General features: G+C 41.4%; 1 protein-coding gene and 1 long non-coding RNA gene across 7 annotated transcripts in view; one reads left to right on the top strand and one right to left on the bottom strand.

Annotated features, from left to right (window-relative positions):
* The window catches only part of Scyl2 (SCY1 like pseudokinase 2), a 50,709-nt gene extending 36,166 nt beyond the window's left edge, over window positions 1-14,543 (bottom strand). For 4 of the 5 annotated variants that reach the window (XM_029542327.1, XM_029542328.1, XM_021205024.2 and 1 more), the window contains exons 1-2: window positions 14,296-14,543; window positions 4,706-4,910 (exon numbers count right to left, since the gene is read on the bottom strand). In XM_029542327.1, the coding sequence (XP_029398187.1) occupies window positions 4,706-4,882 (177 nt within the window). In that variant the 5' untranslated portion in view covers window positions 4,883-4,910; window positions 14,296-14,543. Of the gene's footprint in view, window positions 1-4,705; window positions 4,911-14,295 lie in introns of those variants that run through there. The other variant, XM_029542329.1, reaches the window with a different exon arrangement.
* A 109-nt stretch (window positions 14,544-14,652) lies between these two features.
* Window positions 14,653-25,534, top strand: LOC115064696. 2 transcript variants are annotated; one of them, XR_003844514.1, is made up of 3 exons: window positions 14,653-14,753; window positions 17,254-17,448; window positions 24,967-25,534. It is a non-coding gene; the product is annotated as an uncharacterized LOC115064696 (long non-coding RNA). The 2 variants fall into 2 exon arrangements; XR_003844513.1 differs by lacking the exon at window positions 24,967-25,534 and adding an exon at window positions 24,544-24,859.
* Window positions 25,535-26,184: the final 650 nt, after the last annotated feature.

Genomic DNA, 26,184 nt, shown 5'->3' with positions numbered 1-26,184 from the left:
CAATTCCTACAAACTGTCCTCTGACTTCCACACACACACACACACACACACACACACACACACACACACAAATTAATACAATGTTTAAAACATTAATAGAAGTTAGGTATATAAATAAAACAAAAACTATATCATATTTTAATTACTTAAATTAGCAGCCTTGAAAGTTAAAATAACCCTAACATATTATAGCAACAGTATACCAATTTTTAAAGTGTGTGTGTGTGTGTGTGTGTGTGTGTATAGTGTTAAAATCTCCTATTTATACAATTTTCTTATTTATACAATCTATATTAACATTTGGCTCCAAAAATTCTAATTCTTAATTATCTGGCTTTTTTAAGTGCAATTCAAAGATCAGAAAAGTCAATGAAATAAAAAAATTTAAGGGCTGGAGAGATGGCTCACAACCATCTGTAATGGGATCCAGTGTCCTCTTCTGGTGTGTCTGAAGGCAGCACCAGTGTATTCAAAAGCAATAAATAAACAAATAAATTTAAAAATTTAAAAAAAAAAGAATTGTTTCAGAAAACCTCTCAAATATTTTTAGAGTACATAATATTTTTGAAAAGAATACTTACGTTCAGCTAATCTTTTAAACCTGAACCTGAAACTCTAGAGAAAGACTCAGTAACAGAACTATACAGAGACTGAATGAGATAAAGTCTAGACCTGCCATTACACAGTACTCAAAAAGCTTAAGTGGTGAGAAGGCTCTGTGTCACTGCAATTTCAAAGCTTACACAGATCCTCTACCCAAATATTCACCCTAACAAGAGTAACTGTGACAAGGTTGGGAGGGAGGTAGAGAGACTAACAGCTGATGGAAGTCTGCACGGATCCAGCCACTGAAAAAGCTGGTGCAGAACCAGCAGACCAGCGGAGGACCACAGTAACGTGTCACGTACATCCCGGAGCATTCCTAGCAGTTCTTTGGTAAAGAAAAACTGCCAAGCCCCATATCACAGCACACACCAATAATCTCAGCACTGGGAAGGCTGAGGGAGAAGTACTATGTGAGTTGAAGACTGTGGGGTTGTAGGCACCAAAGGAAAATAATTCAAAACTGTTTTGAATTATTTTTGTTCTGTTCTGTTTTGGCGTTTGTTATTTTATTGGTCTTTTGCTCGTTTTGTTTTGACTTTTGCTTTTGTGATTTTTGTGTTTTGTGGCTTGTTTGGGTTTTTTTCTTAAGACAGAGAACATAAGTTGGGTGGGTAGAGAGGATCTGGAAGGAGTTGGGGGAGGAGAAAAATACAAACAAAATATATTTTATGAAAAAAGTTAAGAACAAAAGCAAACAAAAACTATGTCCACCAAGAACACTGGTTTATCCAGATACGTTCTAACCCCAAAGCAATACATTTAAGGAAAGAAAGGAAGAGAATGAAGCCTCCTGGGAGAAGTCAGCTCACTTAGTTAACAGTTGAGAACAGGGCTGCAGCTCTACCATTTGTGCTTTACTCTCCTGTTCTGGGAACAGCAATGTAAGTGCCAACCTTCGTGACAGCTAATATATTCACCACTGATGAATATTAACACCTGCACCCAAAGCCCTCTGGTTAGGCATAAAGACAATAGTTTATTTCCATGTCCTTAATAAAAATGCTTAATTCTGTAAGTTTGGTGTGGATTTCCATATTATTCATAATCACTGTGGACCAATGTATTAGTCATCAAGTACATGACAGTGGACCCCAAAATTTATAATGCCTTTCAATAGCAAAGTTGTTTTCATTTATTAAGGACACACTATGATAGTCCTACAATGGTAAAAATCAACAGTATTTCTTACAATATATCTTAGTCATTCAGCACTATATTGTTGAAAATGAGCACAGAAGCAATCTGTACTAATTCTGTGGAGGAATATCCATTTACAACGTCATTAATGATTCTCAATTAGTCGATACTTTGTAACCACTCACTTTTTAGACAGACTTGCTGAGTTGAAAAAGAAAACAAGCTTCAAATTTGACATTTAACTTAACCATCATTTAAAATAAGGGTCAACTTTGGATCTCAATAGATTTCCAAACAAATGGCAATAAAAACAAGGAAATTCTATTTCTACAGAAAATTTAAACCTGGCTATTTCTAACCTTAACAATTTCAACAGAACCTGCTAATGAAATGTAACAATAATTGGGCTAATGAGACATGGGGAAAGGCACTTGCCAACAAGCCTGACAGGCTGACTGCTAAGCCCAGGACCCACAGGCCAGAAGAGAGGCATCAAGTACAAGCTGTCCTCACCACAGGGCACAGCCAGTGCACAGGCAAATGCAATGGAACAATGTGAGAAAAAAGTATCCACATTATTAAAAATGTAACAGGAGCAGGAGAGGTGGCTCAGTGGTTAACAGCACAGACTGCTCTTCCGGAAGACCTGCATTCAGTTCCAGCACCCATGCCAGGTGACTCACAATGACCTGTAACACAGCTCCAGGGGATCTGTTGCCTCTGGCCTTTAAAGGTCCATGCATTCATTCACGTGCACAACTCCCACCCCACAAATATATCTATTAATTACACAAATTAATCTATTAATTAAGTAATCATCCTTTACATTTCTAAAAACTACCTCCTCGTCTCTTAGGCCAATTTTGTTTAATATAACTTATTCAAACTACTCCACTAAAAAAGGTAAATGTGAAAACAATTTAAAACAAAAGTAATATGTCCAAATTGACTACTTGCTATATTTTACAATCGTACCTCTCTGGTGGTAATAAGAGCTATCAGGTATAACAATAAACCAAAATAAATAATATGAGTAAACAAATGAAAATTAGGGAAATCTATTTTCTATAATTTTATAGTCTATAGACTAAAAGGGGAAATAAAAGAGTACCTGGACCGAGGTACTCTGTGGTCAAGTCCTTACCTAGCACATGGGAAACCTAGTACTATTATACAACAACAAAAGTACCAATACAGCACACTGGCAATATTTAATAGGATATTTGCCCGGTAACACATTGACAAATATTAAAATTTAGACTGGGAATTTTTATCCTAAAACATATACCTTACTGAATACTACCACCTAATATGCTAACATGAGATTTTTATCTTATTAATCAAGGAGAAGAAACCTGCAAGACGTTAAGGCTGTAGACTCATTGAATGATGAGTCTGCAGCAAGGAGATAACAACAGATTTAAAAGCATTTGCTTTGATTTCATAAACCAAAATGAGACTGAAAGAGGCCATTTAAGATTCCATTAAAGGTGTCTTACACCAAAATAAGAATGTTGTTGGAACGAATTCCATTCTAATGGATGGATTCCTAAAAGAAGTTGTGTCTTACTTAGCACTATTAACTTTATATTCCACTTTGCCAAGAGAATCAGTGTTTCTTGAGTACGACTTTGAAATTTGTTTGTGCAATATATTACTAAAATAGTTGATTTTTTTTTCTTTCAAATTTAGAATGAAACATTGCCTAGATCAGTAGAAAAGCAAGGGGTGTGTCATCCCCTTTCCTTGGAGCCTTTTCTGTTCTCATAGCCAGCTCTACTTCTCTTGACTGGGATTCCTTTGTATATTGCAAAGTTGAGCATATGTTCTCAGTGCTTTCTGAGGAATTACGTAAAGGGTTCATACAAGATGGTCAGTTAATACATGTTAGCATTGGCATAGTTCAAAGCTGGAGCAAGTGTTGAGGGAATGCTTGTGTCTTGTAGACTGGAGGCCTTTTCAGTAGCTTAGGCTGTTGTCCCAGATGAACAGCAGCTTAATGCCTTTTGAAAACTATATAAAGCGGCTTTTGAGGCTTTCTGGTTTACATATATGTCATAGGTATTTTTTTTTTTAATTTTGAAATGTTTAAGTTTGATTAAAGTTTACTCCAATGTGTTAATGATGTAATCAAATATTTATTGAAAGGCAAAATAGAATATTTTAATGTTATCCCTGCCATTTTTCAAGAATATTCTTTGCATCTAACTGCCAGTGCCATTGTCAAACTTGTTTTCAAAATTGTTGTACTTTTTTATTAAACCGAGTGCTTAATTTTAAAGTATTATGTTGCCATCATCTAGTGTATAAAATGAAAAATTGCCAATTCATTGTAACTATTATTTTTAAACTAAAGTATAAGAATACCTTTTGATTAAAGAAATTTGTTATTAAAAAAAAAAAATTCCATTAAAGGGTGGGAATGACGATGGCTCAGTGGGTAGTGATTTCTGTGCCAGTGAGGATCTGAGGTTAGATCCCCAGCACCTACATAAAAGCAGGCTGAGCAGCGTGCCCACCTGGAGGACACAAGTGGATAGATGCCCAGAGCTCACTGGCTAGCAAGCCTAGCCAATCATCAAGTATCAGGTTCAGTAAGAACCCTGTCTCAAAAAATAACATGGAGAACAGTTGAGAAAGACATCCCAGTGTTGACCTCCAGCCTTCACACACACACACACACACACACACACACACACACACACACTCTCATCCAAACCTAGGCATGCCAAAACCACACACACAACAACAAATGTATTCAAAACACTGGCATTCATTCTTATAACCTTCACATGTTCGAGTTCAAGGGCAATGCCACCTACACAGTGAGTTGGAGTAAGAGGACAGCCTGAACTGCTTCAGGGGAAATCCATTCAAGACCGTCTGACATTTCTAAATACGAAAATGACTCACTCTGTGATACCTCATACGTGTACTCTTTCAAATTACATTCATAACTAACCTGTTTTGTTGACTTCTTTGTGCCATTAAAAATCTTCCATGCCAACCCATTGCCACCACTGGCAATGTGTCGACCAACATCAAACTCTCTAGTGACGGGATTTCCCATGACAGCACTGGTGACATCAGCTGTTACTTTCGTAACCGTACTCTTCAGTTTATTGAGCATGGACTCCATGGCTGCAGGACTTGGAAGTTCAAGTCACCTAGAAACACAAAAGGGTATGAAAAAACTCAATCGTTTTTACTTGTCCTCGGCACATATCCGTAGTAAGTTCCAAAAATGTGTCTCCTCCAAAAGAGCAACACCACCATATAAAGTTCTAAGTTGACTTTTCTCATCAGAGAATGTAACCACGAGTATAAATTTTAGTCTAGAACACACCCTTCACAATAAAAACAAAATAAAATGCTTAAAGGACCCAGTGTCTTATTCAGCAATAAATCTATGTTATACATACACATATATATATATACACATACATATATATATAGTATATATACATACATATATAGTGTGTATATGTATATGTATGTGTGTATATGCATGTACATATATATATAGTACATATATAAATATAAAACATATCAACCCTAAAATGATTGCAAACACTTTCTAAACGTATTGGTACAGTGGTGTATACCCATAGTCTCAGTTATTCGTGACTGAGTCAGGAGGATCCCTTTAGTCCTCGAGTTCAAACCAACCTGGGCAACAACAGTCTGTGGCTCATACCTATAATACAAGCTCTGAGAACCCTGAGGTAGAAAAGCTGCTACAAGGAGCCGCCAATGTGGCCTCCAGAGTGAGGCCTGACTCAGAAGGGAAGGAAGAAGAGAACTACAAGACCACGAGAACAAAGGGACCAAAAACAAACAAAAATAAAAGCCAGCACAAAAGCAAGGGTAAAGCATGTGACGCAGAAGCCTAACAACACAGGAGTCCACATAAAAGAACAGACATAGGAGAGCAAGCATCAGAATTCCAGCACCCCCTACCAGGAGAGATAGAGAGAGGAGAACACCCAGCCCTGGGCCACCATCACAGCAGGCAGTGAACAAAAGATCCACTCCCTCCAAGAGAGGAAGGCAGGAACCAGCACCTGCGGCTGTCCTTGCTCTTGTACCTTCTCACCCTCATGCCTCCTCCCCTTCCTCTCTCTTGCAAGCCACACTCAAATGGATAAACATGAGGTCATAAACACACTTAACATTTTATGAGGGCTTGATATAATTAGGTGGTTTTTATGATCATCTATTGATAATTGTTTAGTAAACAGAATCATCAGTAACCTTTCTTAACAATTGTTTAACCTTTCTCATTTAATAATGGTATCTGTTGTGCAAAGGAAGTTTTCTTCAAGCTAAAGCATCTGTGACATATAGTCACAGGAAAATTTTTCAGAGACTATATAGGTTGAGACATTTCAAAGTAGAAGTTTCTAAAGTCAGATAAAGAAATCAGAGAGGCGGGGACAATGACACCTTTAATACCAGCACTCAGGAGGCAGACAGGCAGATCTCTGTGAGTTCCTGGTCTACATAAAAAGCTTCAGGACAAACAAGACTACACGGAAATCCTGTCTCTAAAGAGGGGAGAGGGGAGGGGAGAAGGGGAGGGGGAGGGGAGAGAAGAGAAGGCAAAAGGAAAGAAGAAAGAAAACGAAGAGAAAGGAGTTCAGAGAGGACTAGAGGTAGCATTAACCCCCACATTAGATTTTGTTTATTTAAGCGCTGAGAGTGTACATGTCCTCTGCACAGATTTTAAAACCTCTTAAAATTTCATTTCAAATTCAGTTTCCTTTCTAGCCCTTAAATATTCTATACTGTGCATTAATATTACTCAACATCTGACTGTAATGGAAGAAAGAACAAAGAGTCAATTTGCCCTCTTAAACATCTTCCAGCACCCAACAGGCAGCATGGGCCTGTGATTCCAATGAGAAAGACAACAAACAGAGAGATCCCTTGGTAGAACTGTCCCAGCTTTCTACCAAGAGGAAGGTTTCAAACCACAGGGAAAGGAGCAAAATTCCGACCACAACCTAGTTAAGCTGAGGAACTCATGATGGGCTCTCTTTCCTCTTCTATGGTCAGGCATAGAAGTTCCAAAACTGAGAAAGGAATTCCGAGACTGAATGCTGAGCTCCTTACACAGTGTCAACTGCCAGGGTCCTGCAAGGCCTCCCTGGGCAGCTGGGAGAGCAAGAGCTTCAGAGTGCATGGGGAGCAGGCTCACTGACAACCAAGGCAGTTAGCAGAAACTAAACAGCCATGCCTTAGCTGCAGAACAAGCCTATGCTAAAGCCTGCTGTGGTAGAGTACATCTGTAATCCTTAAAAGGCTGAGGCAGGACAATCAAGACTTCAGGGCCAGACTCAATGACCAATCAGACAAAATTATAGGTCTAATATGCCTGACACATAAATAGATCCCTAAATTGAGATATGGAAAAAAATATTTCAAAAAATAATGTGTATTTCTTTTCCAAATCTCACCAAGCTATAATGTTCCAATAAATTCAGTAAGTCACAAAAAATAAACACAAAGGAAAGCAGGCCTAAAACTATCACACTAAGTAACTCAAAATCAGGGTTAATTCTTAAACCCATCCACAGAACAGGTAAATTATAGACAGAACAGAAATAGCACATTTCTCAGGCTTCATATCATAAATAATGGGTGTACAAATATTTGAATGAGCTCTGTAAAGTGGTCAAGAGTCACCAGGGCTGGAGAGCTGGTGCAGACGGTGGCTGCTCTTCCAGAAGACCTGGGTTCAGTTTCCAGCTCCCACTTGATAGCTTACAACCATCCTTAACTAAGTTCCAGGAGAAGATGCAGTGCCCTCTTCTAGCTCTATGGCCTCCAGACATACTTACGGTACATATACATACATACATACATACATGCAGGCAAATCCATACACATAAAATAAATAAATCTTAAAAAAAAAAAAGTAATAGTTTGCTTCAAACTATATAGGTTAGGAGAAAAACCTTCAAAAAAAAAAAAAAAATCAAATGACGTAAAGACATCCAGAAAAAATAAAACTTAAATTGCAATGAAGAGGTAACAATGTCAAACTACTTAAAAAGCAAGATCCAACTATAAACAGCCTATAGAAGAATACACTAAAAACAAAAGGTATGTGAAGTCTAACAAAATGGCATTTACCAGTACATACACAAACTATCTGAAGACCACTGGACTTGCCTGAGTTCTACTTGCTCTGTTAGTTATAACTATGCAAATGTAACCTACTTTCTGCTCCTAAAGATTTGAACTATAAAGTGGAAATGGATCCACTTTCCCTTTTTAATGTAACACTGCATTTTGTAAACCGTCAGGAATGTTGCTATTGGCATTATAAAAACACTTATTTGCTGTGCCAAGTTGCTCTCTGTGAACATCTGCCGATTTTGACAAGGTAAGAGGATGCAAAACCCTGTTTAAAATCAACTCATCGACTCTTCTAACTCTGTCAGACTAGCTCCACACTATACCCTGCACCCCATTATACAGCAGGATGAGGACAACATCAATGGGAATGTTTCTGTTCTTAAGTGATCAGTCCTCTGGCAGACCCAGACTGCCCAAATTCCAGCAGCAAAAAGAAAAAGAAAAAGAAAAGAAAAAAAGAAAAACAAAAGAGCACGTGTTTCTTTTGCAAAGAACCCAATTTTGGTTCCTAGCATTCATAACCATCTATAATTTCAGGGATCTAACACCCTCTTCTCTCCTCCATGGATGCCAGGTACACACATGATACATACACATGTATACAGGCAAAATAAATCTAAAAACAAAACATTAAAAAAGATAAACTCAAAAACTTTCAGGTGGGAATAAAAAAGGGATAGAGTGTTAAAGAAAGGACCATTGTGTGCCATGATATAGAAAGATGATGATGATGTGCACTGAAAATGGTAAAAACATTCATAGTGAACACAAAACCAGTTTCAAAACTGACATTCAAATCTGTTGATACCACACGGAATCAACACTACAGGCAGGTAATATTATTACTGAAAATCCCTATATACCTGATAACTTTATAAGAAAATGAGGGGAGGGGAATAAAGGAAAATAAACTATAAAGGATTTATTCTTCAGACAAGTGATAAACTGTTATATACTTGATTATACAAGCCCCAGAGAGTAATGTTAAAGATGTCTGTCTTTAAGGCCAGTGGCAAAGGGCTAGAGAACAGGAAGGACATAGGAGTAAAAACATTCAGACAAAAGCGAGAGAAGACAAAGTATGGCAAAAGACACCAGAAAAATCCAGACTACCCAGAGCCCTGAGCATGAACAAACCAGGCTAGATGTTACAGAAGGCTTCCTGGCATTAAGTAGATGACTAATCAACCACTGAGCAGAGTGCAAGATGCACTGGGATGGAGCTGGGAGCATGAAAAGACCAAGGAGAACTTCAGCATGTACAGTGTAGAAAGCAAACAAAACAAGGAAAGGAGGCAAAGATGGCCAGCTACACAGAAATGTGTTTTATAATTATGAAATAACTGTTATGCAATTTCATTACACTTCACATTTCAAATTGTTGAATTAAGGAAACAGCAGTGAGGAAGGAGAACATTCAAGAAAAGATAAACAAGTTCTCAGAGTGATGAGAACTTGGAGACTTCATAAAAGGTTGAGACAAAACTAGGAATCCCACTCGTCACCTTCACCTCCAAGTTCAAAATCAAAGTGCAGAAGAAGCCATTTACCAAGCCGGGACATGTGGGTAACAACTCTTTTTACGGAAGGAAGAACTCAATTTTGGATATGTACAATCTGAGTAGTATAAATGACAATGTAAGGAAATATAGAGTTTTTGATATAGAGGACCAAAATTCAGAGAAGGTTCTACACTGAAGGTAATACTTAAAGCACCTTGAGTCAGTACTGCAGACTGTGGACTTGGGAAGGGTCACCCAAGGAAACTCAAGGAAAAGTACATCTAACTGTACCAACGGCCAAGGATGGAGTGCCTGCAACACACACGACACTAAACACAAAAGTAGCACAGTAGGCTGCAACCTAAAACCTTAAATTACATTTGGTTGGTTGCTTTGGAGTTGTGGGCTTGAAATGGGTCTCCCCATGTAGTCCAAGCTGGCCTCAAATTCAGAGACCCACCTAGCTCTGCTTCCAAAGTGCTGGGATTAAAGGTGTCCAGCACTAGCCTGGTAGAAATTTGACATGTATGTAATAGCCTTTGAATTGTTATTTGATTAATGAAGAGAGAAGTGAGCCATTTTTTTCTAAAAGACAAATTTATAAATAACAGAAATATCTGCTCATATAAGCCATTTCTCCTCATATACTCAAGAAGACATCTGAAACTCAACCATCTTTCCCGATTAAAGCTCAGTGAGGATGAAAAAAAGTAGTTCAGTCTCAGAGTGAAAACTGCTTCACTCTACCATCCGGTTCAGCACTCCCCTGGCTCTCAATGGAACCAACAGGTGAATCTGTTGTAACACTAGATTGCATATACACCTGGCAGAAGTGGGTAGCGTGTTACAACATCTGATACTAATAACAGGAACTAAAGGAGCAGATAATTATTTGATCATGAACACTAGGTACAACAAAAAAAATGTAATATGTAAAATTACATTTATGCTAGAATTACTCTTAATTTTCAAATAACTAGTGTTCTTTATCACCCAAGAAAATTAAAATTGCATTTTTGTTAAATGTATTACAATGAAACTGCTACCTCAAATACACTTGATAGCTAAAATACTTATATTTACACAGTATCAGAAGATAAAAAAAAGGGATGGGAGAGGGGGAGGAGCAGGCCAAAGAAGGGCAGGAAGGAGGAAAGAGAAAGAGATAGAGAAAGAAACCCATCATGCCCAGTGACAGAAAGATCAAGAGTTCAGGGTCAGCCTGGTCTCCATAAGGGTTTATCTAAAAACCTAGGGTTACTGCCAAACTTGATGCCCGAATCCCATTCCCAGGACCCACACAGTGGAAGGAGACAACCTACTGTGGCAATTCTCCTCTGACCTTAACATGTACACCACAGTACATATACGCACACAAGTGCACACACCAAATAAATGTACTTTTAGAAAAAGTAATGTAAAAACTGAAAAGAAAAAGAAAAAGAAAAAGAAAAAGAAAAAGAAAAAGAAAAAGAAAAAGAAAAAGAAAAAGGGAAGGGAAGGGAAGGGAAGGGAAGGGAAGGGAANGAAGGGAAGGGAAGGGAAGGGAAGGGAAGGGAAGGGAAGGGGGTGAAAGGAAGGGGGAAATGTAAAAGTAAGAGAAAGGAAGGGAAGAAGAGAGGGAGGGAGTAGGGAGGGAAGAGGGGGAAGGAAGGAAAAGGAAATGTAAGTGTAGCATAGCACAATGTGTGAAAATGAATTCATGAAATGCTGATGAATCGTACAAGACAAAGGTTTCAAGCTGGCAAACACTTAAACGCCCGGGTAATCCGCAGACCTGAATCAGAATCTGGATCGAACTCTGGGAGACTGATGTACAGCAGTGTACAAGAACTGAGTGTCATGGCATATAAAATCCAATACCAACGACACTGCAGCCCAATGCCATTCTAATACTGTACAGTGGCTCCTACTGCTTATCAATGTGACTGGCTCTGGGACCAACGAAGGAACACGCCTCTGGGTGGCTCTGCGAGGTTATTTCTTGGGAGAGTTAACTGAGGGGACGAAGACTGTCCTGTAGAGTTGGCAACACCTCCTAGAGGCATCCCTGATTTACAGAGATCCAAGGGTAAAGCAGTGGGGCTTTTCACCTGCCTGCTTTCATTCCTTGCAGGTGACTGAATCTACCTTGGCGCTGCCCCTGTAGCTGCCATCTGTCTTAGTTCGGGTTTTATTGCTGTGAGGAGACACCATGACCAAGGCAACTCGTATAAAGGCAAACATTTAATTGGGGCTGGCTTACAGTTTCAGAGTCCGGTATCATCATGGCAGGAAGCATGGCAGTGTCCAGGCAGATGGTAATCTAGAAGGAGCTGAGTGTTCTACATCTTGATCCAAAGCAGCCAGAAGGAGGATGGCTCTTCTGGACTAGGCAAAGCTTGTGAGCACTAGGAGCCCTCAAAGCCCACCAGCACAGTGACACACTTTCTCCACCAAGACCACAGCTACTCTAACAAGGACACACCTCCCAACAGTGTCACTCTCTGTGGGCCAAGCATTCAAACACATGAGTCTATGGGGTCAAACCTATTCAAACCACACACCATCCTTGCTGACAGCAGAACCCAGTTTCTTCAGCCTCCCAATGCAGATGGGATGAAGACAAGCAGTCTCCCACACATACTCTGAGCCTTCCACAGCAGACTGGGCCTCCAGAGGCGTGCAGCCTGAGCAGTAAACAGATTAGCCACTCCAGGATGCAGATGGTCTGCACTGGACTGCCTCGCCCCTACTGTGGAAGAGAACCTAATAATCCTCTTCTAATATATACTGATTCTGTTTTAGAACCTTACTAACACACTTGTCTACCTAGCAATTTCTCATCTATAAGAAGGGAGGGAGAGTCACCAGTACTTCCTAGTGACTGTGGTAGGAGTTAAAGATAATGATACATCTAGAATACTTAGTACATTTCTGGCACATTTAGCAGTCGCTCAGTGAGTTCGCTCAGTTAACAAACAGGCACCCGGACAGTATCAGGAAGTGAGGAACATAACTGTGAGAGTTGCAGGGTGTACTGAGAACCCTTAAGAATGAGAATCTATACTGATCAAAGACTACTGAAGTGAACGAATGACAGGCAGGCATTAACCGGGAGCATATGAAAGAACATTTCCGGGCTCTTGTGGACACCCAGGAAGTATGACCAAAAGCCATGTGCCTGGAGGAGGAACAGAAAGACAGACAGTGGACATAGCAACAGGGAAAGAAAAGAATGACAAAGGCACTGAAGAGATGAAGCTAGACAAACAGACGGAGGGGAGAGTTGTGCAGGACCTTACAGAGACATTAAAATTTTTCAGTTAGGCTGGGCTTTGATGGGGAGGCAGAGGCCTTTGTGAGTTCAAGGCCAGCCTGATCTACAAAGAGAGTTCCAGGACAGCCAAGGCTACACAATGAAACCTTGTCTCAAAAAAGCAAAACAAACAAACAAACAAAACCAAACAACAAAAGACTTTCAGTTACTCCAAAAGGAGATGCAATTGTGATCAGATCTATATTATGAAAATGTCCATTCTAACACAGAAACTACAGGAGTTAAGCACTCTAGATGCAAGAGACCAATGTGACTGGAACAAGGAGGTAGTGCTGAAGATGAATAGAACGAAGATTCAATATTTAAAAGGCAAACATCAATAGGACCTCATAAGAGATGTCGAATGAGGCGTAATAGGAACCTAACAAATTTCAACTCCTATAAAATAGGATCAAAACATTGTATGAGGACTTTTTTTTTTTTTGGAGAGGATAAATCACAAATTTCAACTATGTCAACATGATTTAATTCCCAAGTAAAGAATGAATTTGTATAGCAATGTCCTACTGTATGGAATTACAGCACACCTGTATTACATATGTAATCGTCTCTTACAGACAAAATGAATAATCTTCACGTGTGCGTAAGGTATAGCTGAACAGAATAAGGCTCCAAATGTTCAATTAGGTTCCTTTCCTTTGCATAACCACAATCCCCTTCTCCTCCAACCTTTATTAAGGAGGGGAAAAGCCTTCAAAGTCGAAAAGGAATCTTTCAAGCAAACACTAGACATGCTTGGGTTTTATAATGGCTGACTGACTTACAGCATCTTGGTTAAATTGCTTTCTCTGAACAGAGGCGGGCGACTCAGAAAACTTAAATGCGGCGTTTTAAAGTGTCACCACACAATCCCTGGGTTTGATGTGCAAAGAAAAACCTGTAGCTGATAATTTACAACCAAATCACTTTAAGGCGCCGGTCTGGAGTCTCTTCAATCCTGTTAAGAAAGGGAAACACTGGTGTGTCCTTAATTACTGATCACAGGTAAGGCGTCCATGCGAATCCCAAGAAGTTTCTGCAAGCTTTATCTGTCTAAACCTTTCTCTGTAGCTTAAACAAACAGGCGCACTGGAGCCCCCGATGGGGATTTCTTTCTCTCAAACCTTATCTGCCCCACCCACCTCACACACAATAACCGTCCAGTCCAGAAAGACAACTACCGTCAGAGAAGGGCGTCCGAAGCGCAGGGCCATAGCCGGTGACCGCAGCTACCGGAACCGAGTATCAGAAACGAGTGGGGCTGGCTCAGCAGTCCCAGAGCACTGTCCAATTTCCCAAAAGGATACCGAGATCTCCACGGCGGAAACCCGAGCTCCTACGCCGGCTCTGGGGACTCTTCCAGCAGCAGAATGACCCAGGCAGAGAGGCTCCCGTCGCTCGAAGGCCTCGCCCGGAGTCACCGGCCTCTGAGATCCGCTCCCTCCCGCTTCTCGCTACCTGGGCCCGGCTTCCCGGGCCACCCACCGCCGGCCCGTCCGACCCGGCCCGTCACTAGGCAACAGTCGCAGCCGCGAGGCCCGGGGAGACCCGTAGCCCGCAAGCTGGCCGCAGACCCAGGTCGCCCGGTGCCCGCGACAAGTCACTCACCTCGCAGCCGGCTACCTGGAGGGGCGGTGCTGGGGCCCGTCCCCGCGCCGGCTCCCTCAATGCCTCCGGGCTGTGACTGCTCGGGCCGCGCTCCTGGCCGCCACCGAACGCTTACTCCATCTCCTCCGCCACCCCCGAGTCCGCAGAACCCCGAGATCGAGGAGTAAAGGGGGAAGGGAGGGAAGGGACTAGGGAAGAAGAGCACGGTAGGGGGAAGAGCACCGAAAGACCTGCCCGCTCCTGCATGACGTCACTTCCGGGCGGTTCGGAAGGGTGGGGCTTGGCTTCCCTCCGCCCTCCCCGAGGCAGAGTGGGGCGGGGCTCCCGGGGCGGGGGAGGAGCCCGGGCGTCCGAAGACAGCGCAGTCTTCGCGGCCCAGACGAGCTTTCCGGGCCCCAGGCTAGGAAGGCCGAGTTTCTGGAACCATAGAAGGGGATTCTCCAAGATAATGAGGACAGGTAATCAAATGTATATTGGAGATGACTGACAGAAGCAACTTGATGGTTGGACAAATGCAGCTCTGGTTGTGAGGCCCCGCCCCTTTTCTGTTTCCCAGGCCACCTGCCTTTGCTGGTCTAGTGACTGATTACATAGGAGTCGGCCTTCTCTTACTTTCTGCTAAGTGACCTTAGAACCTAGAAAAGTCGTGCTTCTCACACAGGGCCGGGTTGAAGTGCAGACTCTGCTGCAGAAGTAGGATCGGGTATTCTGCGTTTCTAAGACATTTTCAGATAACCCCAGTGCCGCAGTTCCACAATTAGAGCAACAAAGACTATTTATCTTACGTGCTTAATGAAAGAGGTAAATTGTTCCGAAAATATACCTAGGCGAAACTGGGCACAGCCTCTGTCTCCCTGATATCCATTTAAGTAGCCCGTCCATAGTCCTACCACCCTAACCCTGCCTCCCCTGTCTCTGCTCTGTCCCTGGTTCAGGTTAAAATGTCTTAAGATGGGTAATAGGGTAGATTCTATTACAAGAAGAATTGGAGGAGGGGGAAGAAGAGAGGGAGGAAGATTATGGAGTGTGGGGGGGGGGTACATGCTTGTGTGGTGTGTTTACATGTTTGCGTGGGTACAACACACAAGAAAAGCTCGAGGTTAGAGGTTAGTTAGCCTTAGGTGTTGTTCCTCCGGAGCTGTCCTTGTTTTTGAGACAAGGTCTCTAAATAGAACCTGGTGCTTTGCCTTTCTCTATCTCTTCAGCTGTGAAATTAGGAGCACCTACCACCAAGCCTGGCTTTTTAATGTGTGTTCAGGAACTTAGTCTGCATGCTTAGAAGATAAGCATTTCACTATCTGAAACTTCTCTTTCCAACCCCAGAAGGGTGGACTTTCATTTCTGTCCTTTTGCCAAGAGCATCTCCTAACTTATGTGTTGGTAATGCTACTTCTAGTTTGTCGAGGTCAAGAAAAGAAAGGCTTAGATTCTTGTATTCTGCACACAAAACATCTAGAAGTCATGTTCTCTATCTTTCAACTTTTTCTTTCTTACATGCTTTAATTTCATATTTTACTGGGGTAGGGGGAACTAGTTTATCTCTACTAAACTTGAGTCTCTTTTTTGGAGTGATAAAATGGTCTGGGATTAGATGATAGCAGTGACTTACAATGTTGCCAATGCACCAAGAAACACTGAATTAAACATTTTGACAGAATCCTAGTGAGCAAGCCAAATCCTTTGAAGACCATGTGAGGATAGCTATAACAGGATATTTGATCACACTGTGAACCCCTGAGATTGTGTTACTTGCGGGGGAAAAAAAAATAAAACTGTTTCTAGTTGTAGTATGGCTCATCCCTAGCACATACCTTTAATCCAAGAGCTTTCTGTTTATTGTAAACAGGATTACATTAAGTCAACCATAGGTCAAGAGGCAGAGCAAGCATTTAAGTGATACAGCCAGGAGGTGTAAGTGAACTTTCCTCTTCATATATACGACACAGATACTTTTGCTTTCTCTGGTGAAGAAGGGCTGTGAATGCAAAGCATTTAAGTATCTCTGCTCTAAATATTGGTCTTCCTTGGGGGTCTCTTCTAGTTCTTTTTCCTTCTCTGCATACCTTCTTTGGGCACCCTGTATGTTCTTGATTCTGTGATGGTTTGATGAAAGAAATGCAGTAAAGGTTGTAACCATTAATGAAATATAGCCGCATCCCACCTGACTGCCTGTGATGGTTAAAATGAAAATGGTCCCCATAGGTTCATAGGTAGTGGCACTATTAGGAGACATGTCCTTGGTGGAGTAGGTGTGGCCTTGTTGGAGGAAGTGTGTCTCGTGGGGGTAGGGGGGCTTTAAGGCAGTCTATAACAATATATATAGCTAGTAAACTTTCTTAAATTGTCATCAAAAGAAGACAGATTATACTTCCAAATAAAGGGTCAGTGTATATGATAATTCTAAGGTTAACACATTCTAATACAGTTGGCATAATAGAGTACATTTCTGCTCTGAGTCTCTAGATAACCTTGGCTATGTTGGATCTTAAAATGAAAAAGTGTATCAGTTCCTCAGAAAACATAAAGTTTCTTTTGGTATAAATATTTAAAAGTGCTCTCCATAATAGTGTAAGAGTAAATACATGAAAAATGTATATGTGATATATCCTCCATGGTAGCTTTAGAGCACTGGTTCTCAGCCTTCCAAATGCTGGGACCCATAATTATTTTGTTGTTACTTCATAACTATAATTTTGCTACTGTTATGAACTAGAATGTAAATATCTGTGTGAATGACAGGTTTACATTGCTGCTTTATGTGTTTTTAGTTTGGCCCCAAACGGAAATATATTTTCTATAATATATTTTCTATAATGTAAAAACATGGCTTGGGGCATTTTCTTTATTTGCACCTCTCGATCAATTTAAATTAATTATCTCATTCTTAATTATTGTTTAGAAATGGAATAATTATATTATATTGGTTGAACATGTGTTTTCATTTGTTACTCTCCACAGTGGAATTTTCTTCTTTCTTAGCTGGGAAGGACATCTGGAAACAACAAAGAGTCACGTCGCCTTCAGTGGATCCACTTTCCCACCTTTGATAATACTTTAGAGCCTCCAGTTAAAGTGCAAACTTCCCAGCTAAGTGAAGATGAAGACCTTGTCATTTCTATCATTTGTGTAAAAAGAGAGGTTATTCAAACCCAAGTGAGTAGTCAAAATTATACACTGCCAAATAATTTATAACTAAAAGATCTCCCATTTATTTGTTCTTGGTACCTTAAGATATGAGAACACATCTATAGTATAAGCCAATGGTCCCATCTCTAGTTTATGAATTGACTGAATTTTTGGATAGGTGCATGCCTTTAATCCTAGCCTTTAATCCTCCTTCAATTCTAAGGATGAAAAGGCAGGCAGGTTTCTGTGAGTTTTAGGCCAGCCTGATCTATACAGCAAGGCTTTTTCAACAAAGGGAAGAGGAGGAAGAAGAAGAACAGCAACAAGAAGAACACGAAGGAAGTGGAGGAGGAAGAGGAAGGATAGATGGAAAGAAAGCAAAAAGGGGGCATTTGGAATTTTCATTTCTCTAACAGAGCCAATTCTGGTAACAAAGGATGAGACCATTAGAAATCAATGTTCCATTATGCGCCCCCATTCTCTCCCATGCTATCCGAATTCATCATTTTCACTTTATGATGCTAAAATGATTTGAACATCACAGTTTTTACCAGGTTATTTATTCCCTCTCTACAAAATCTCTTGTGCACAGTGTAAGAACATCACCTGTCAATTAGTGCTGAATGGCCTATAGCAAGACAAGAGAGAATAGAACATGAGACATCTGAAAGAGGTGGGGAGGGAGGGAGGGAGGGAGGGAGGGAGAGAGAGAGAGAGAGAGAGAGAGAGAGAGAGAGAGAGAGAGAGGGGTTCCACCACCAGGAAATGGAGGAAGTCAGAGGTATGAAACTACGGAGAGGTAACCAGCCACATGGCAGACATAGAATAGAATAAATGGATTAATTGAGATATGAGCTAGTTGAGGAACAACTCTAGCTTAAGGCCTAGGTATTAACCATAAATAAACGAGCCATCCTGTTATTATTCAGGAACTGGGACAAACATAGAAAAGACCAAATGGTTATAGTCCACAGTCTAGTAAATGAGATAAACATGAAAGAAAAAACAAAAACAAAAACCAATGCAGTCTGATGAAGCTGCCATAAAAATTAGCCTGTGAGCTAGGCGTGGTGGCGCACGCCTTTAATCCCAGCACTCGGGAGGCAGAGGCAGGCGGATTTCTGAGTTCAAGGCCAGCCTGGTCTACAAAGTGAGTTCCAGGACAGCCAGGGCTATACAGAGAAACCCTGTCTCGAAAAACAAAACAAAAAACAAAACAAAACAAAAAATCAGCCTGTGGACAAGAGTCCCAGGGAGCCCTGTAACTGAACACTTTCCATCAAGCACCCGATTCCAAGATGCTTGTCCTTTCTAGTAAATGGAGATATGGGAACTTTGGTTTTGGTTGGTATTCCAGCAGAGTGTAAATACAATGCTCTCCCCTTGTGAACCAAATGAGGAATTAAGCCTCCAAAGCTAGGGAGGCCATAAGCTTCGTATCCAAGAAGGGGGTGGTGGCTGAGGACTGGTGCAGCCATGCTCGCACACAGCAGATTTCTCTATTACAGAACAGGACAAGAACACCCCAAACAAAGGGCCGAGTCTTCCCTGCCTCTGGGTCAGGGATAGCATGGGATACTAAAAAGAAAGAGTTTCCGGTGCCTCTGAAGTCTGGTCTCATTAAGCATCTGGTTGGAAAGGGAAGGTTGTCTGGAAGAGAAGGCAAACTGCCCTTACTATCTGCCTTAGTTAGGGTTTCTATTGCTGGGAAGAGACACCATGATTATGGCAACCCTTATAAAGGATAACATTTAATTGGGGCTGGCTTACAGTTCAGAGGCTTTGTCCACTGTCACCATGGCAGGAAGCTTGGAAACATACAGGCCAGCACAGTGCTGGAGACTGAGCTGAGACTTCTACATCTTAGTCTGAAGGCAACAGAGGGAGACTATCCTACTGGGCGTGACTTGAGCATATATAAGACCTCAAAGCCCACCTCCACAGTGACAGGCCTCCTCCATCGAGGTCACTGCTCTTAATAGTACCACTCCCTATGAGCCTACGGGGGCCAATTCAAACTACCACACCATCCTAGCCTCATCTATTGGTCCTAAGACCTAGAGATGGTAAGTCCCAAAGATCACACAAGACACACCGTTCTCATCTGGAAGGAGAGGAGGGAAGGAGAAGGGACAGGTACTCAAAGAAACAGACTCATCTAGAGTTGGGGATATAGTCTAGAGGTAAGAGTGCATGCAGAGCAGGAATGAGGTCCCTGGGCATGGTCTCCAGTACAGGATTATATAAATAGATATTAATATATAAAATATAAATATATAATATAATATATTTAATTATACTTTACTATATAATTAAAATAAACATAATATAAAATATTACATATTAAATATATGTATATACTGTATTTATATATAGTATATAATATATTATATATTTGATTATATATAATTAAATATATTCAATGTGATATGTTTATATTATATTAATATATAATATATTATATTTAATATCTATTTTAGAGAAACTGTTTGAGGAAATACTCTAGTCAGAGTACAAATAAATACCTAGAAGACTGAGATGGGAAAGGATAAGAAAAGGCAGAAAAACCAGTAGGCAATGTACTTTGTTCCTTGCTCTACTGTTTGTTCTCCCTTCTTGTCCTCTGTGCATGTGCACATACCTCCCAAGTAAATATGGTTAAGACTGGGAATGTACAAAAGTTAAAGAATAATACAGATATCATATAATGACTATATGCTACCAAGTTTTAAATGGAAGCTACCCATGATGGTTTGTATATGCTTGGTCCAGGGAGTGGCATTATTAGAAGGTGAGGCCCTGGGCTGGTGAGATGGCTCAGCAGGTAAGAGCACTGAATGCTCTTTCGAAGGTCCTGAGTTCAACTCCGAACAACCACATGGTGGCTCACAACCATCCATAATGAGATCTGACACCCTCTTCTGGTGCATCTGAAGTCAGCTACAGTGTACTTATGTATAATAATAAATAAATCTTTGGGCCAGAGCAATCAGGGACTGAGAGAACAGGGCCAACAGGAACAAGAAGAGATCCTAAAATTTCAATTCCCAACAACCACATGAAAGCTCACAACCATCTGTACAGCTACAGTGTACTCACATACATCAAATAAAAAAATAAATAAATCTTTAAGAAGGTGAGGCCTTGTTGGAGTAGGTGTGTCACTGTGGGCATGTGCTTTAAGCCCTCATCCTAGCTGCCTGGAAGCCAGTATTCTGCTAGCAGCCTTCAGATGAAGATGTAGAACTCTCAGCTCCACCTGCACCATGCCTGTCTGGTTACTACCATGCTCCAACCTTGATGATAATGGACTGAATCTCTGAACCTGTAAGCCAGCCCCAACTAAATGTTGTCCTTATAAGAGTTGCCTTGGTCATGGTGTCTATTCATGGCAGTAAAACCCTAACTAAGACACTACTCTTAAGGAAAGTGATAAATACCAACCTGTCTCAACCAGAGGAGGCTATCTCCGGGCTGGAAGGGCAACAAATGTAGAGAAGGGAATTAAAGACTTCTGACAGAGTCTTTGAGTTACAGAAAACCGGGGCATGGCTGGATCCTGAGATCTCATGTTATTACAGTAGGCAAAGAGAAAACATTATGTATTAGTCTAAGCAGTAGGTCTGGGTTGAGGGAAAGTTTGGTACAGGTTGAGCATCTGAGACGTAAAGATCTGAAATGTTCTAAAACTTAAAATTTAGAGAGCGTCATGATGCTCGAAATCTGTGTCAATATCCCCAAATTTGAAAAACTTCAAAAATCTAAAACACCTCCGGTTCCAAGCGTGACAAATAAAGGGGAGTGCATGTCTCCTCTTCTCAGAATTACATCCATGTCCCGGGAAGAAATGGAGAGTCACCAGTGGGATAGAAGAGGAAACATTAAACACAAGAAATAAATAATAAAACACAGCGGGCACGCAGATGTACAATGGTTATTTGGTGGGGGAAAAAAAGCCATTTTCTTTCATTCACTCCATTATTAGTAAAATGTCCCAGAGCAGTGGCTCTCACCCTCCCTAATGCTGCTGCAACCCTTTTATACAGTTCCTCAGCTTGTGGGGACCCCCCAACCGTAAAATTATTTTCATTGCTACTTCATAACTATAATTTTGCTACTGTTATAAATTATAATGTAAATATATGTATTTTCCATAACCCCTGTGAAAGGGCCATTGGACAACTCCAGGTAGTGGCCCACAGGTTGAAAACCACTGACTACAGCTATACCTAAATTGCTATTGCATCCCTGGAGAAGAAGTATGGCAGCTCCTGAATTTTATGACTATTACATCAAAACCCGACATTTATAAGTTGCAAAGATAGGCCAAAAGCTTTGAAATAGCAGTTTTATAATCTTTCACCAGATTTTTCCTTTAAAAACCACTGTTGCTAATATTAATCTTTCCTTTTATAGTGAGGTACCGGAACAGTGGTCCTGAAAACTCTTGCCAATGCAGTCTTGCAAACCAAATCACTATTAAAAGCCCAGGCTGAACAACTGCTCCAGCTTCTGCTAGAGCGAGCACCACTGTGAGCTTTTCAGTGTATCTCAGTGTTTTATCTGGGCACATTGACTTCTAAACTTTATATGTTAAGCAAAAACTTACTAAGTACTTATAATGTGCGAAGCTTTAAGTAACAATGTCTCCTCATGCCCAGTCAAAAGATGGAAACACACTGAAAGCAACCTTGGTGTTTATAGTGATTAACATAGTCAATCGATTTCTTATGCATGGGTAGGCATTTTTCTATGGACTTAGAACATAATGTATCTGTGAATAAACTGTAAACATCCAAGCCCTCGGGGAATTTATGCCTAAAAGGAGGAAGGCAAATGATAAAAAGACACATGGAGACCAACGGCAGGATGAAAAGTAATAAATGCCATAGAAAAGGGGAAAAGAACAGCTTTTACAAGGATTTCAGGGTCATGGGGCAGGGGTACCCCGGAGCTTATAGTTGACTGGTAGTGGCCAAAGTTGAGCTCAAGAAGAAACAAAGTCTGAGCTACTACTGGAAGGGAAGAGCGTCTACCAAGCTGCTGGGGGGGCAGGGAGAGTGGGTTAGAGTGGAGAGAATTGTTTCCAGAACAGAGATCCCACGTGTGAATGGGTATTAAAAACAGTAAGTAGCAAGGAACTGGTATAAGTGAGATCAGAAGGGGGCCAGTGGGCACCCAAGCCCCAGTGAGGCCCCCACATGCGGAGCACGGGAGAGTCTGAGAGACACGGTGCCTGATCTGGCTGTTGTTTATAAAGACAGCTCTGCCTTTATGTAAAGGGTAGCCAATAAAGGAGCCGGATAACGGTGATCATTTGTTCTTTTCTTCTACTGTCCCTCCGTATCGTGAGTGGCAATATTGTAAAGAGACATATTGGCTCACATTTTGTACTACGCCACAGTGAGAGAAAGGGAACTTGACATGAGCTGGAGGAAGTTGGGGCATTGGATCCAGGAAGCAGGGTTCCTAAAGATAAACAAGGGGGTGTTTCAGGAGGCTGAATTGGGAGTCTTTTTTTTTTTTTTTTTTTGAGACAGGGTTTCTCTATATAGCCCTGGCTGTCCTGAACTCACTGTAGACCAGGCTGGCCTCGAACTCAGAAATCCGCCTGCCTCTGCCTCCTGAGTGCTGGGATTAAAGGCGCGCGTGCCACCACGCCCGGCTGAATTGGGAATCTTTATACACAGAGAGTGCGAGCGCACCTCTGTTACAGGATATTTTATTCATGTTGTCTTCTCTCCAGAACCATTTTTCTTCCAAGCACACCCAAGACCCACTTCTTTACAGTTGTTTGCACCTCTGCTCCAATGTTACCTTTCAGAAAGATGGAAGCTTCCCTTAGTGGCCAAAAATAGCTGCTTTCTTTACTCTAACTGCTTGTCTTAGTTAGGGTTTCATTGTTGTGAAGAGACAACGTGACCAAGGCAACTCTTATAAAGGAAAGCATTTCACTGCAGCTGGCTTACAGTTCCAGCATCAAGGTGGGAAGCATACAGACAGACGGACGTGGTGCTGGAGGAGCTGAGAGTCCTACATCTTGATCTACAGGCAGCAGAGGAGACTGTAATTCCACAATGGGAGGAGCTTCAGCATAGGAAACCTTAAAGCCCACTCCTACAATGCCGAACTTCCCCCAACAAAGCCACACCTCCTAATAGTGCCACTCCCTATGGGCCAAGCATTCAAACACAAGAGTCTGTGGGGACCATTCCTATTCAAAACACCCTACCTCTGTCCTGCTTTATGTTTTTCTTTGGCACATAAATCAGCACCTAAAGTTAAGTGTGTTCTGGGTGTGTTTTTCATCGTCTTTCTGTCCTCTGTGGCTGTAATTTCACTAACCTGCTTATTCATAACCCAGAGAGCACCTAGTCAGTGCTCTTCACTGCTGAGCCATCTCTCCAGCCCCAAATACCTTTCTTATAGTCCCTTCTTAGCCTTTCAGATGTCCACTTTAATTCAGTTATGAAAACCGAGTGATTGTTTTGTGCTAGGTGCTCTCTGGGCTATGAATAAGCAGGTTAGTGAAATTACAGCCACAGAGGACAGAAAGACGATGAAAAACACACCCAGAACACACATAATTTTAGGTGCTGGTTTATGTGCCAAAGGAAGGCACTGCCTATATACAGACTAAGGAGTTGCCTCTGTAAGCCTGTGAGCAGAGGAGCTATAGACCCAGGCTAATGCTGCTATCCAGAATTTCTTTTGGTACAACTGAAATTGAAACGGGAGTATTGACCCAATTTAATAAAATGTTTCAATGTATTTTAGAGCCACCATTTACAACAAACCATGTGATGATGATGTAATGCTCTCCAGGCATATAGCATTATCAAAATATGAATAAACTCTGATTTTTCCAAACAAGCATTTCTTTGCTACTTCCTTAACCTCAGTTCAAATAGAATACATGGACAAAGGCAGCAAGTCGAGTTTCGGAATAATAAACATATTTCCTACTCGTCATATTTCCAGGTCTTCCACCACCCACACCTCCCATCGGTAATCTCCCTCTACCATTTGGTCAAAAATAAATGTATTTTTCCTATGTTGAATTCATGACAAGAAAAAAATTATATTGAGTATTTGAGAATCTGTGTTTTGATGTCGACACAGGTTGCCTCATCGGATCTGGTTGGTATGAAAATTAAGAAGCTTAATGTGTGAAGAAGACCCAGATGTCAGGCATCGGTTCCTGCTTTCTCCTTTATTATTGTTACTAGGAGTGGGAATGGGAGTTCTCATGTGGCTCGGGAATGCTGAGCTTGCTCTGCAACGGGGCAGTTCGGCTATGTTGCCTTGTTGGTGGACGTGTGTCACTGTGGGGGTGGGCTTTCAGAGCTTCCTCCAGGAGGAGGACAGTCTTCTCCTGTTATGAAGACGTAGAACGCTCAGCTCCTCCAGTACTGTGCCTGCCTGGGTGCTGCCATGCTTCCCGCCATGATGATAATGGACTGAACCTCTGAAAGGGTAAACCAGCCCCAATTAAATGTTGCCCTTCTAAGCGTGGCCTTGGTTATGCTGTGTCTCTCTTTACAGCAATGGAAACTTTAACAGAAGGCAGAAGTTGGTACCAGGAGTGGTTCTGGAGAAACAGAAGTGAAAGGATGAATCTTTTACATATCTGGAATGGGCTTCATAATTTGTCATCACCTTCCAATTCACCAGTACCTTCAACTACTGAAACACACTATCCAGACACACTCTCCTGGGAGCTCGGAGAATATTGAAGGCCCATGGTGGAAACTATATTCCAAACTCGAAGAAGTCAATGCCTTTGGTTATCTTGACCCATCAATTGTGACTGGCAATGGATTAGGTGACCTGGTATATGAAACTTTCTACAGTTGGGTGGGAAATAAGGAAAATAATTTTGCTGTCTTATTGCTCTTTAGCATCTCTGGGCAAATTGATAAAGGAAAGGAATGAGCTTCATGACAAAATTGAAAGGCTCCAGATGCAAATAAACAATCTAAAGGTTTCTAAGTAAGTGTACCCTTGAAGAGAATCTTCTCTCCAGCAGCCATAGAGCTCAAGTTACAGGAAAACAAACCAAAGCCCCCATTATTAGGTTGGCTGAGTTACAGCAAACACTCAAGTCTCAGCCTCAAAGGATGTCAGCAGTTAAAGTAAGGACTTTAATTGGCAAAGAATGGGATCCTGTAACTTGGGATGGGGATGTGTGGGAGGAGCCTATTGAAGCTGAGAACTTTGAATCCTCAGATTCTCAAGGATTCACCTCACCTGAGGAAGTAGTAACCCCAGCCCCACCCCTTGAAATATTGCCTTTTCACCGGAGGAAATTAATCCTTCATTGTCTGATAAACAAGCACTGATTTTTCTCTGAAGAAAATACCAGGCAAGACAATATTGACGTTCCTCAAGGCTCACCAATAGTTGCCTCTAGACCTATCACCAGACTCAAAGCAAAGCAGGCCCCTAGAGGGGAGGTAGAAAGTGTAGTCCATGAGGAAATGCACTACACTACTAAGGAGCTTAATGAGTTTGCTAATTCNTTCAAGCAGAAATCTGGGGAATATGTGTGGGAATGGATTTTAAGGGTGTGGGATAATGGTGGAACATAAAACTAGAGCAGGCTGAGTTTATTGACTTGGGCCCTCTGAGTGGAGAGTCTAAGTTTAATATGGAAGCTCACACAGTTTAAAAAAAAAGGTGTCAGAAGTTTGTTTGAATAGTTGGCTAAAGCATTTATCAAAAGATGGCCTACTGAGAAGGAGTTGGAGATGCCTGCTATTC

This window comes from Mus pahari, chromosome 9, assembly GCF_900095145.1.
Source record: "Mus pahari chromosome 9, PAHARI_EIJ_v1.1, whole genome shotgun sequence".
Taxonomy (NCBI): domain Eukaryota; kingdom Metazoa; phylum Chordata; class Mammalia; order Rodentia; family Muridae; genus Mus; species Mus pahari.
The sequence above is the reverse complement of the archived record's forward strand: the minus strand, read 5'-3'. Positions and strand labels throughout refer to the sequence as shown.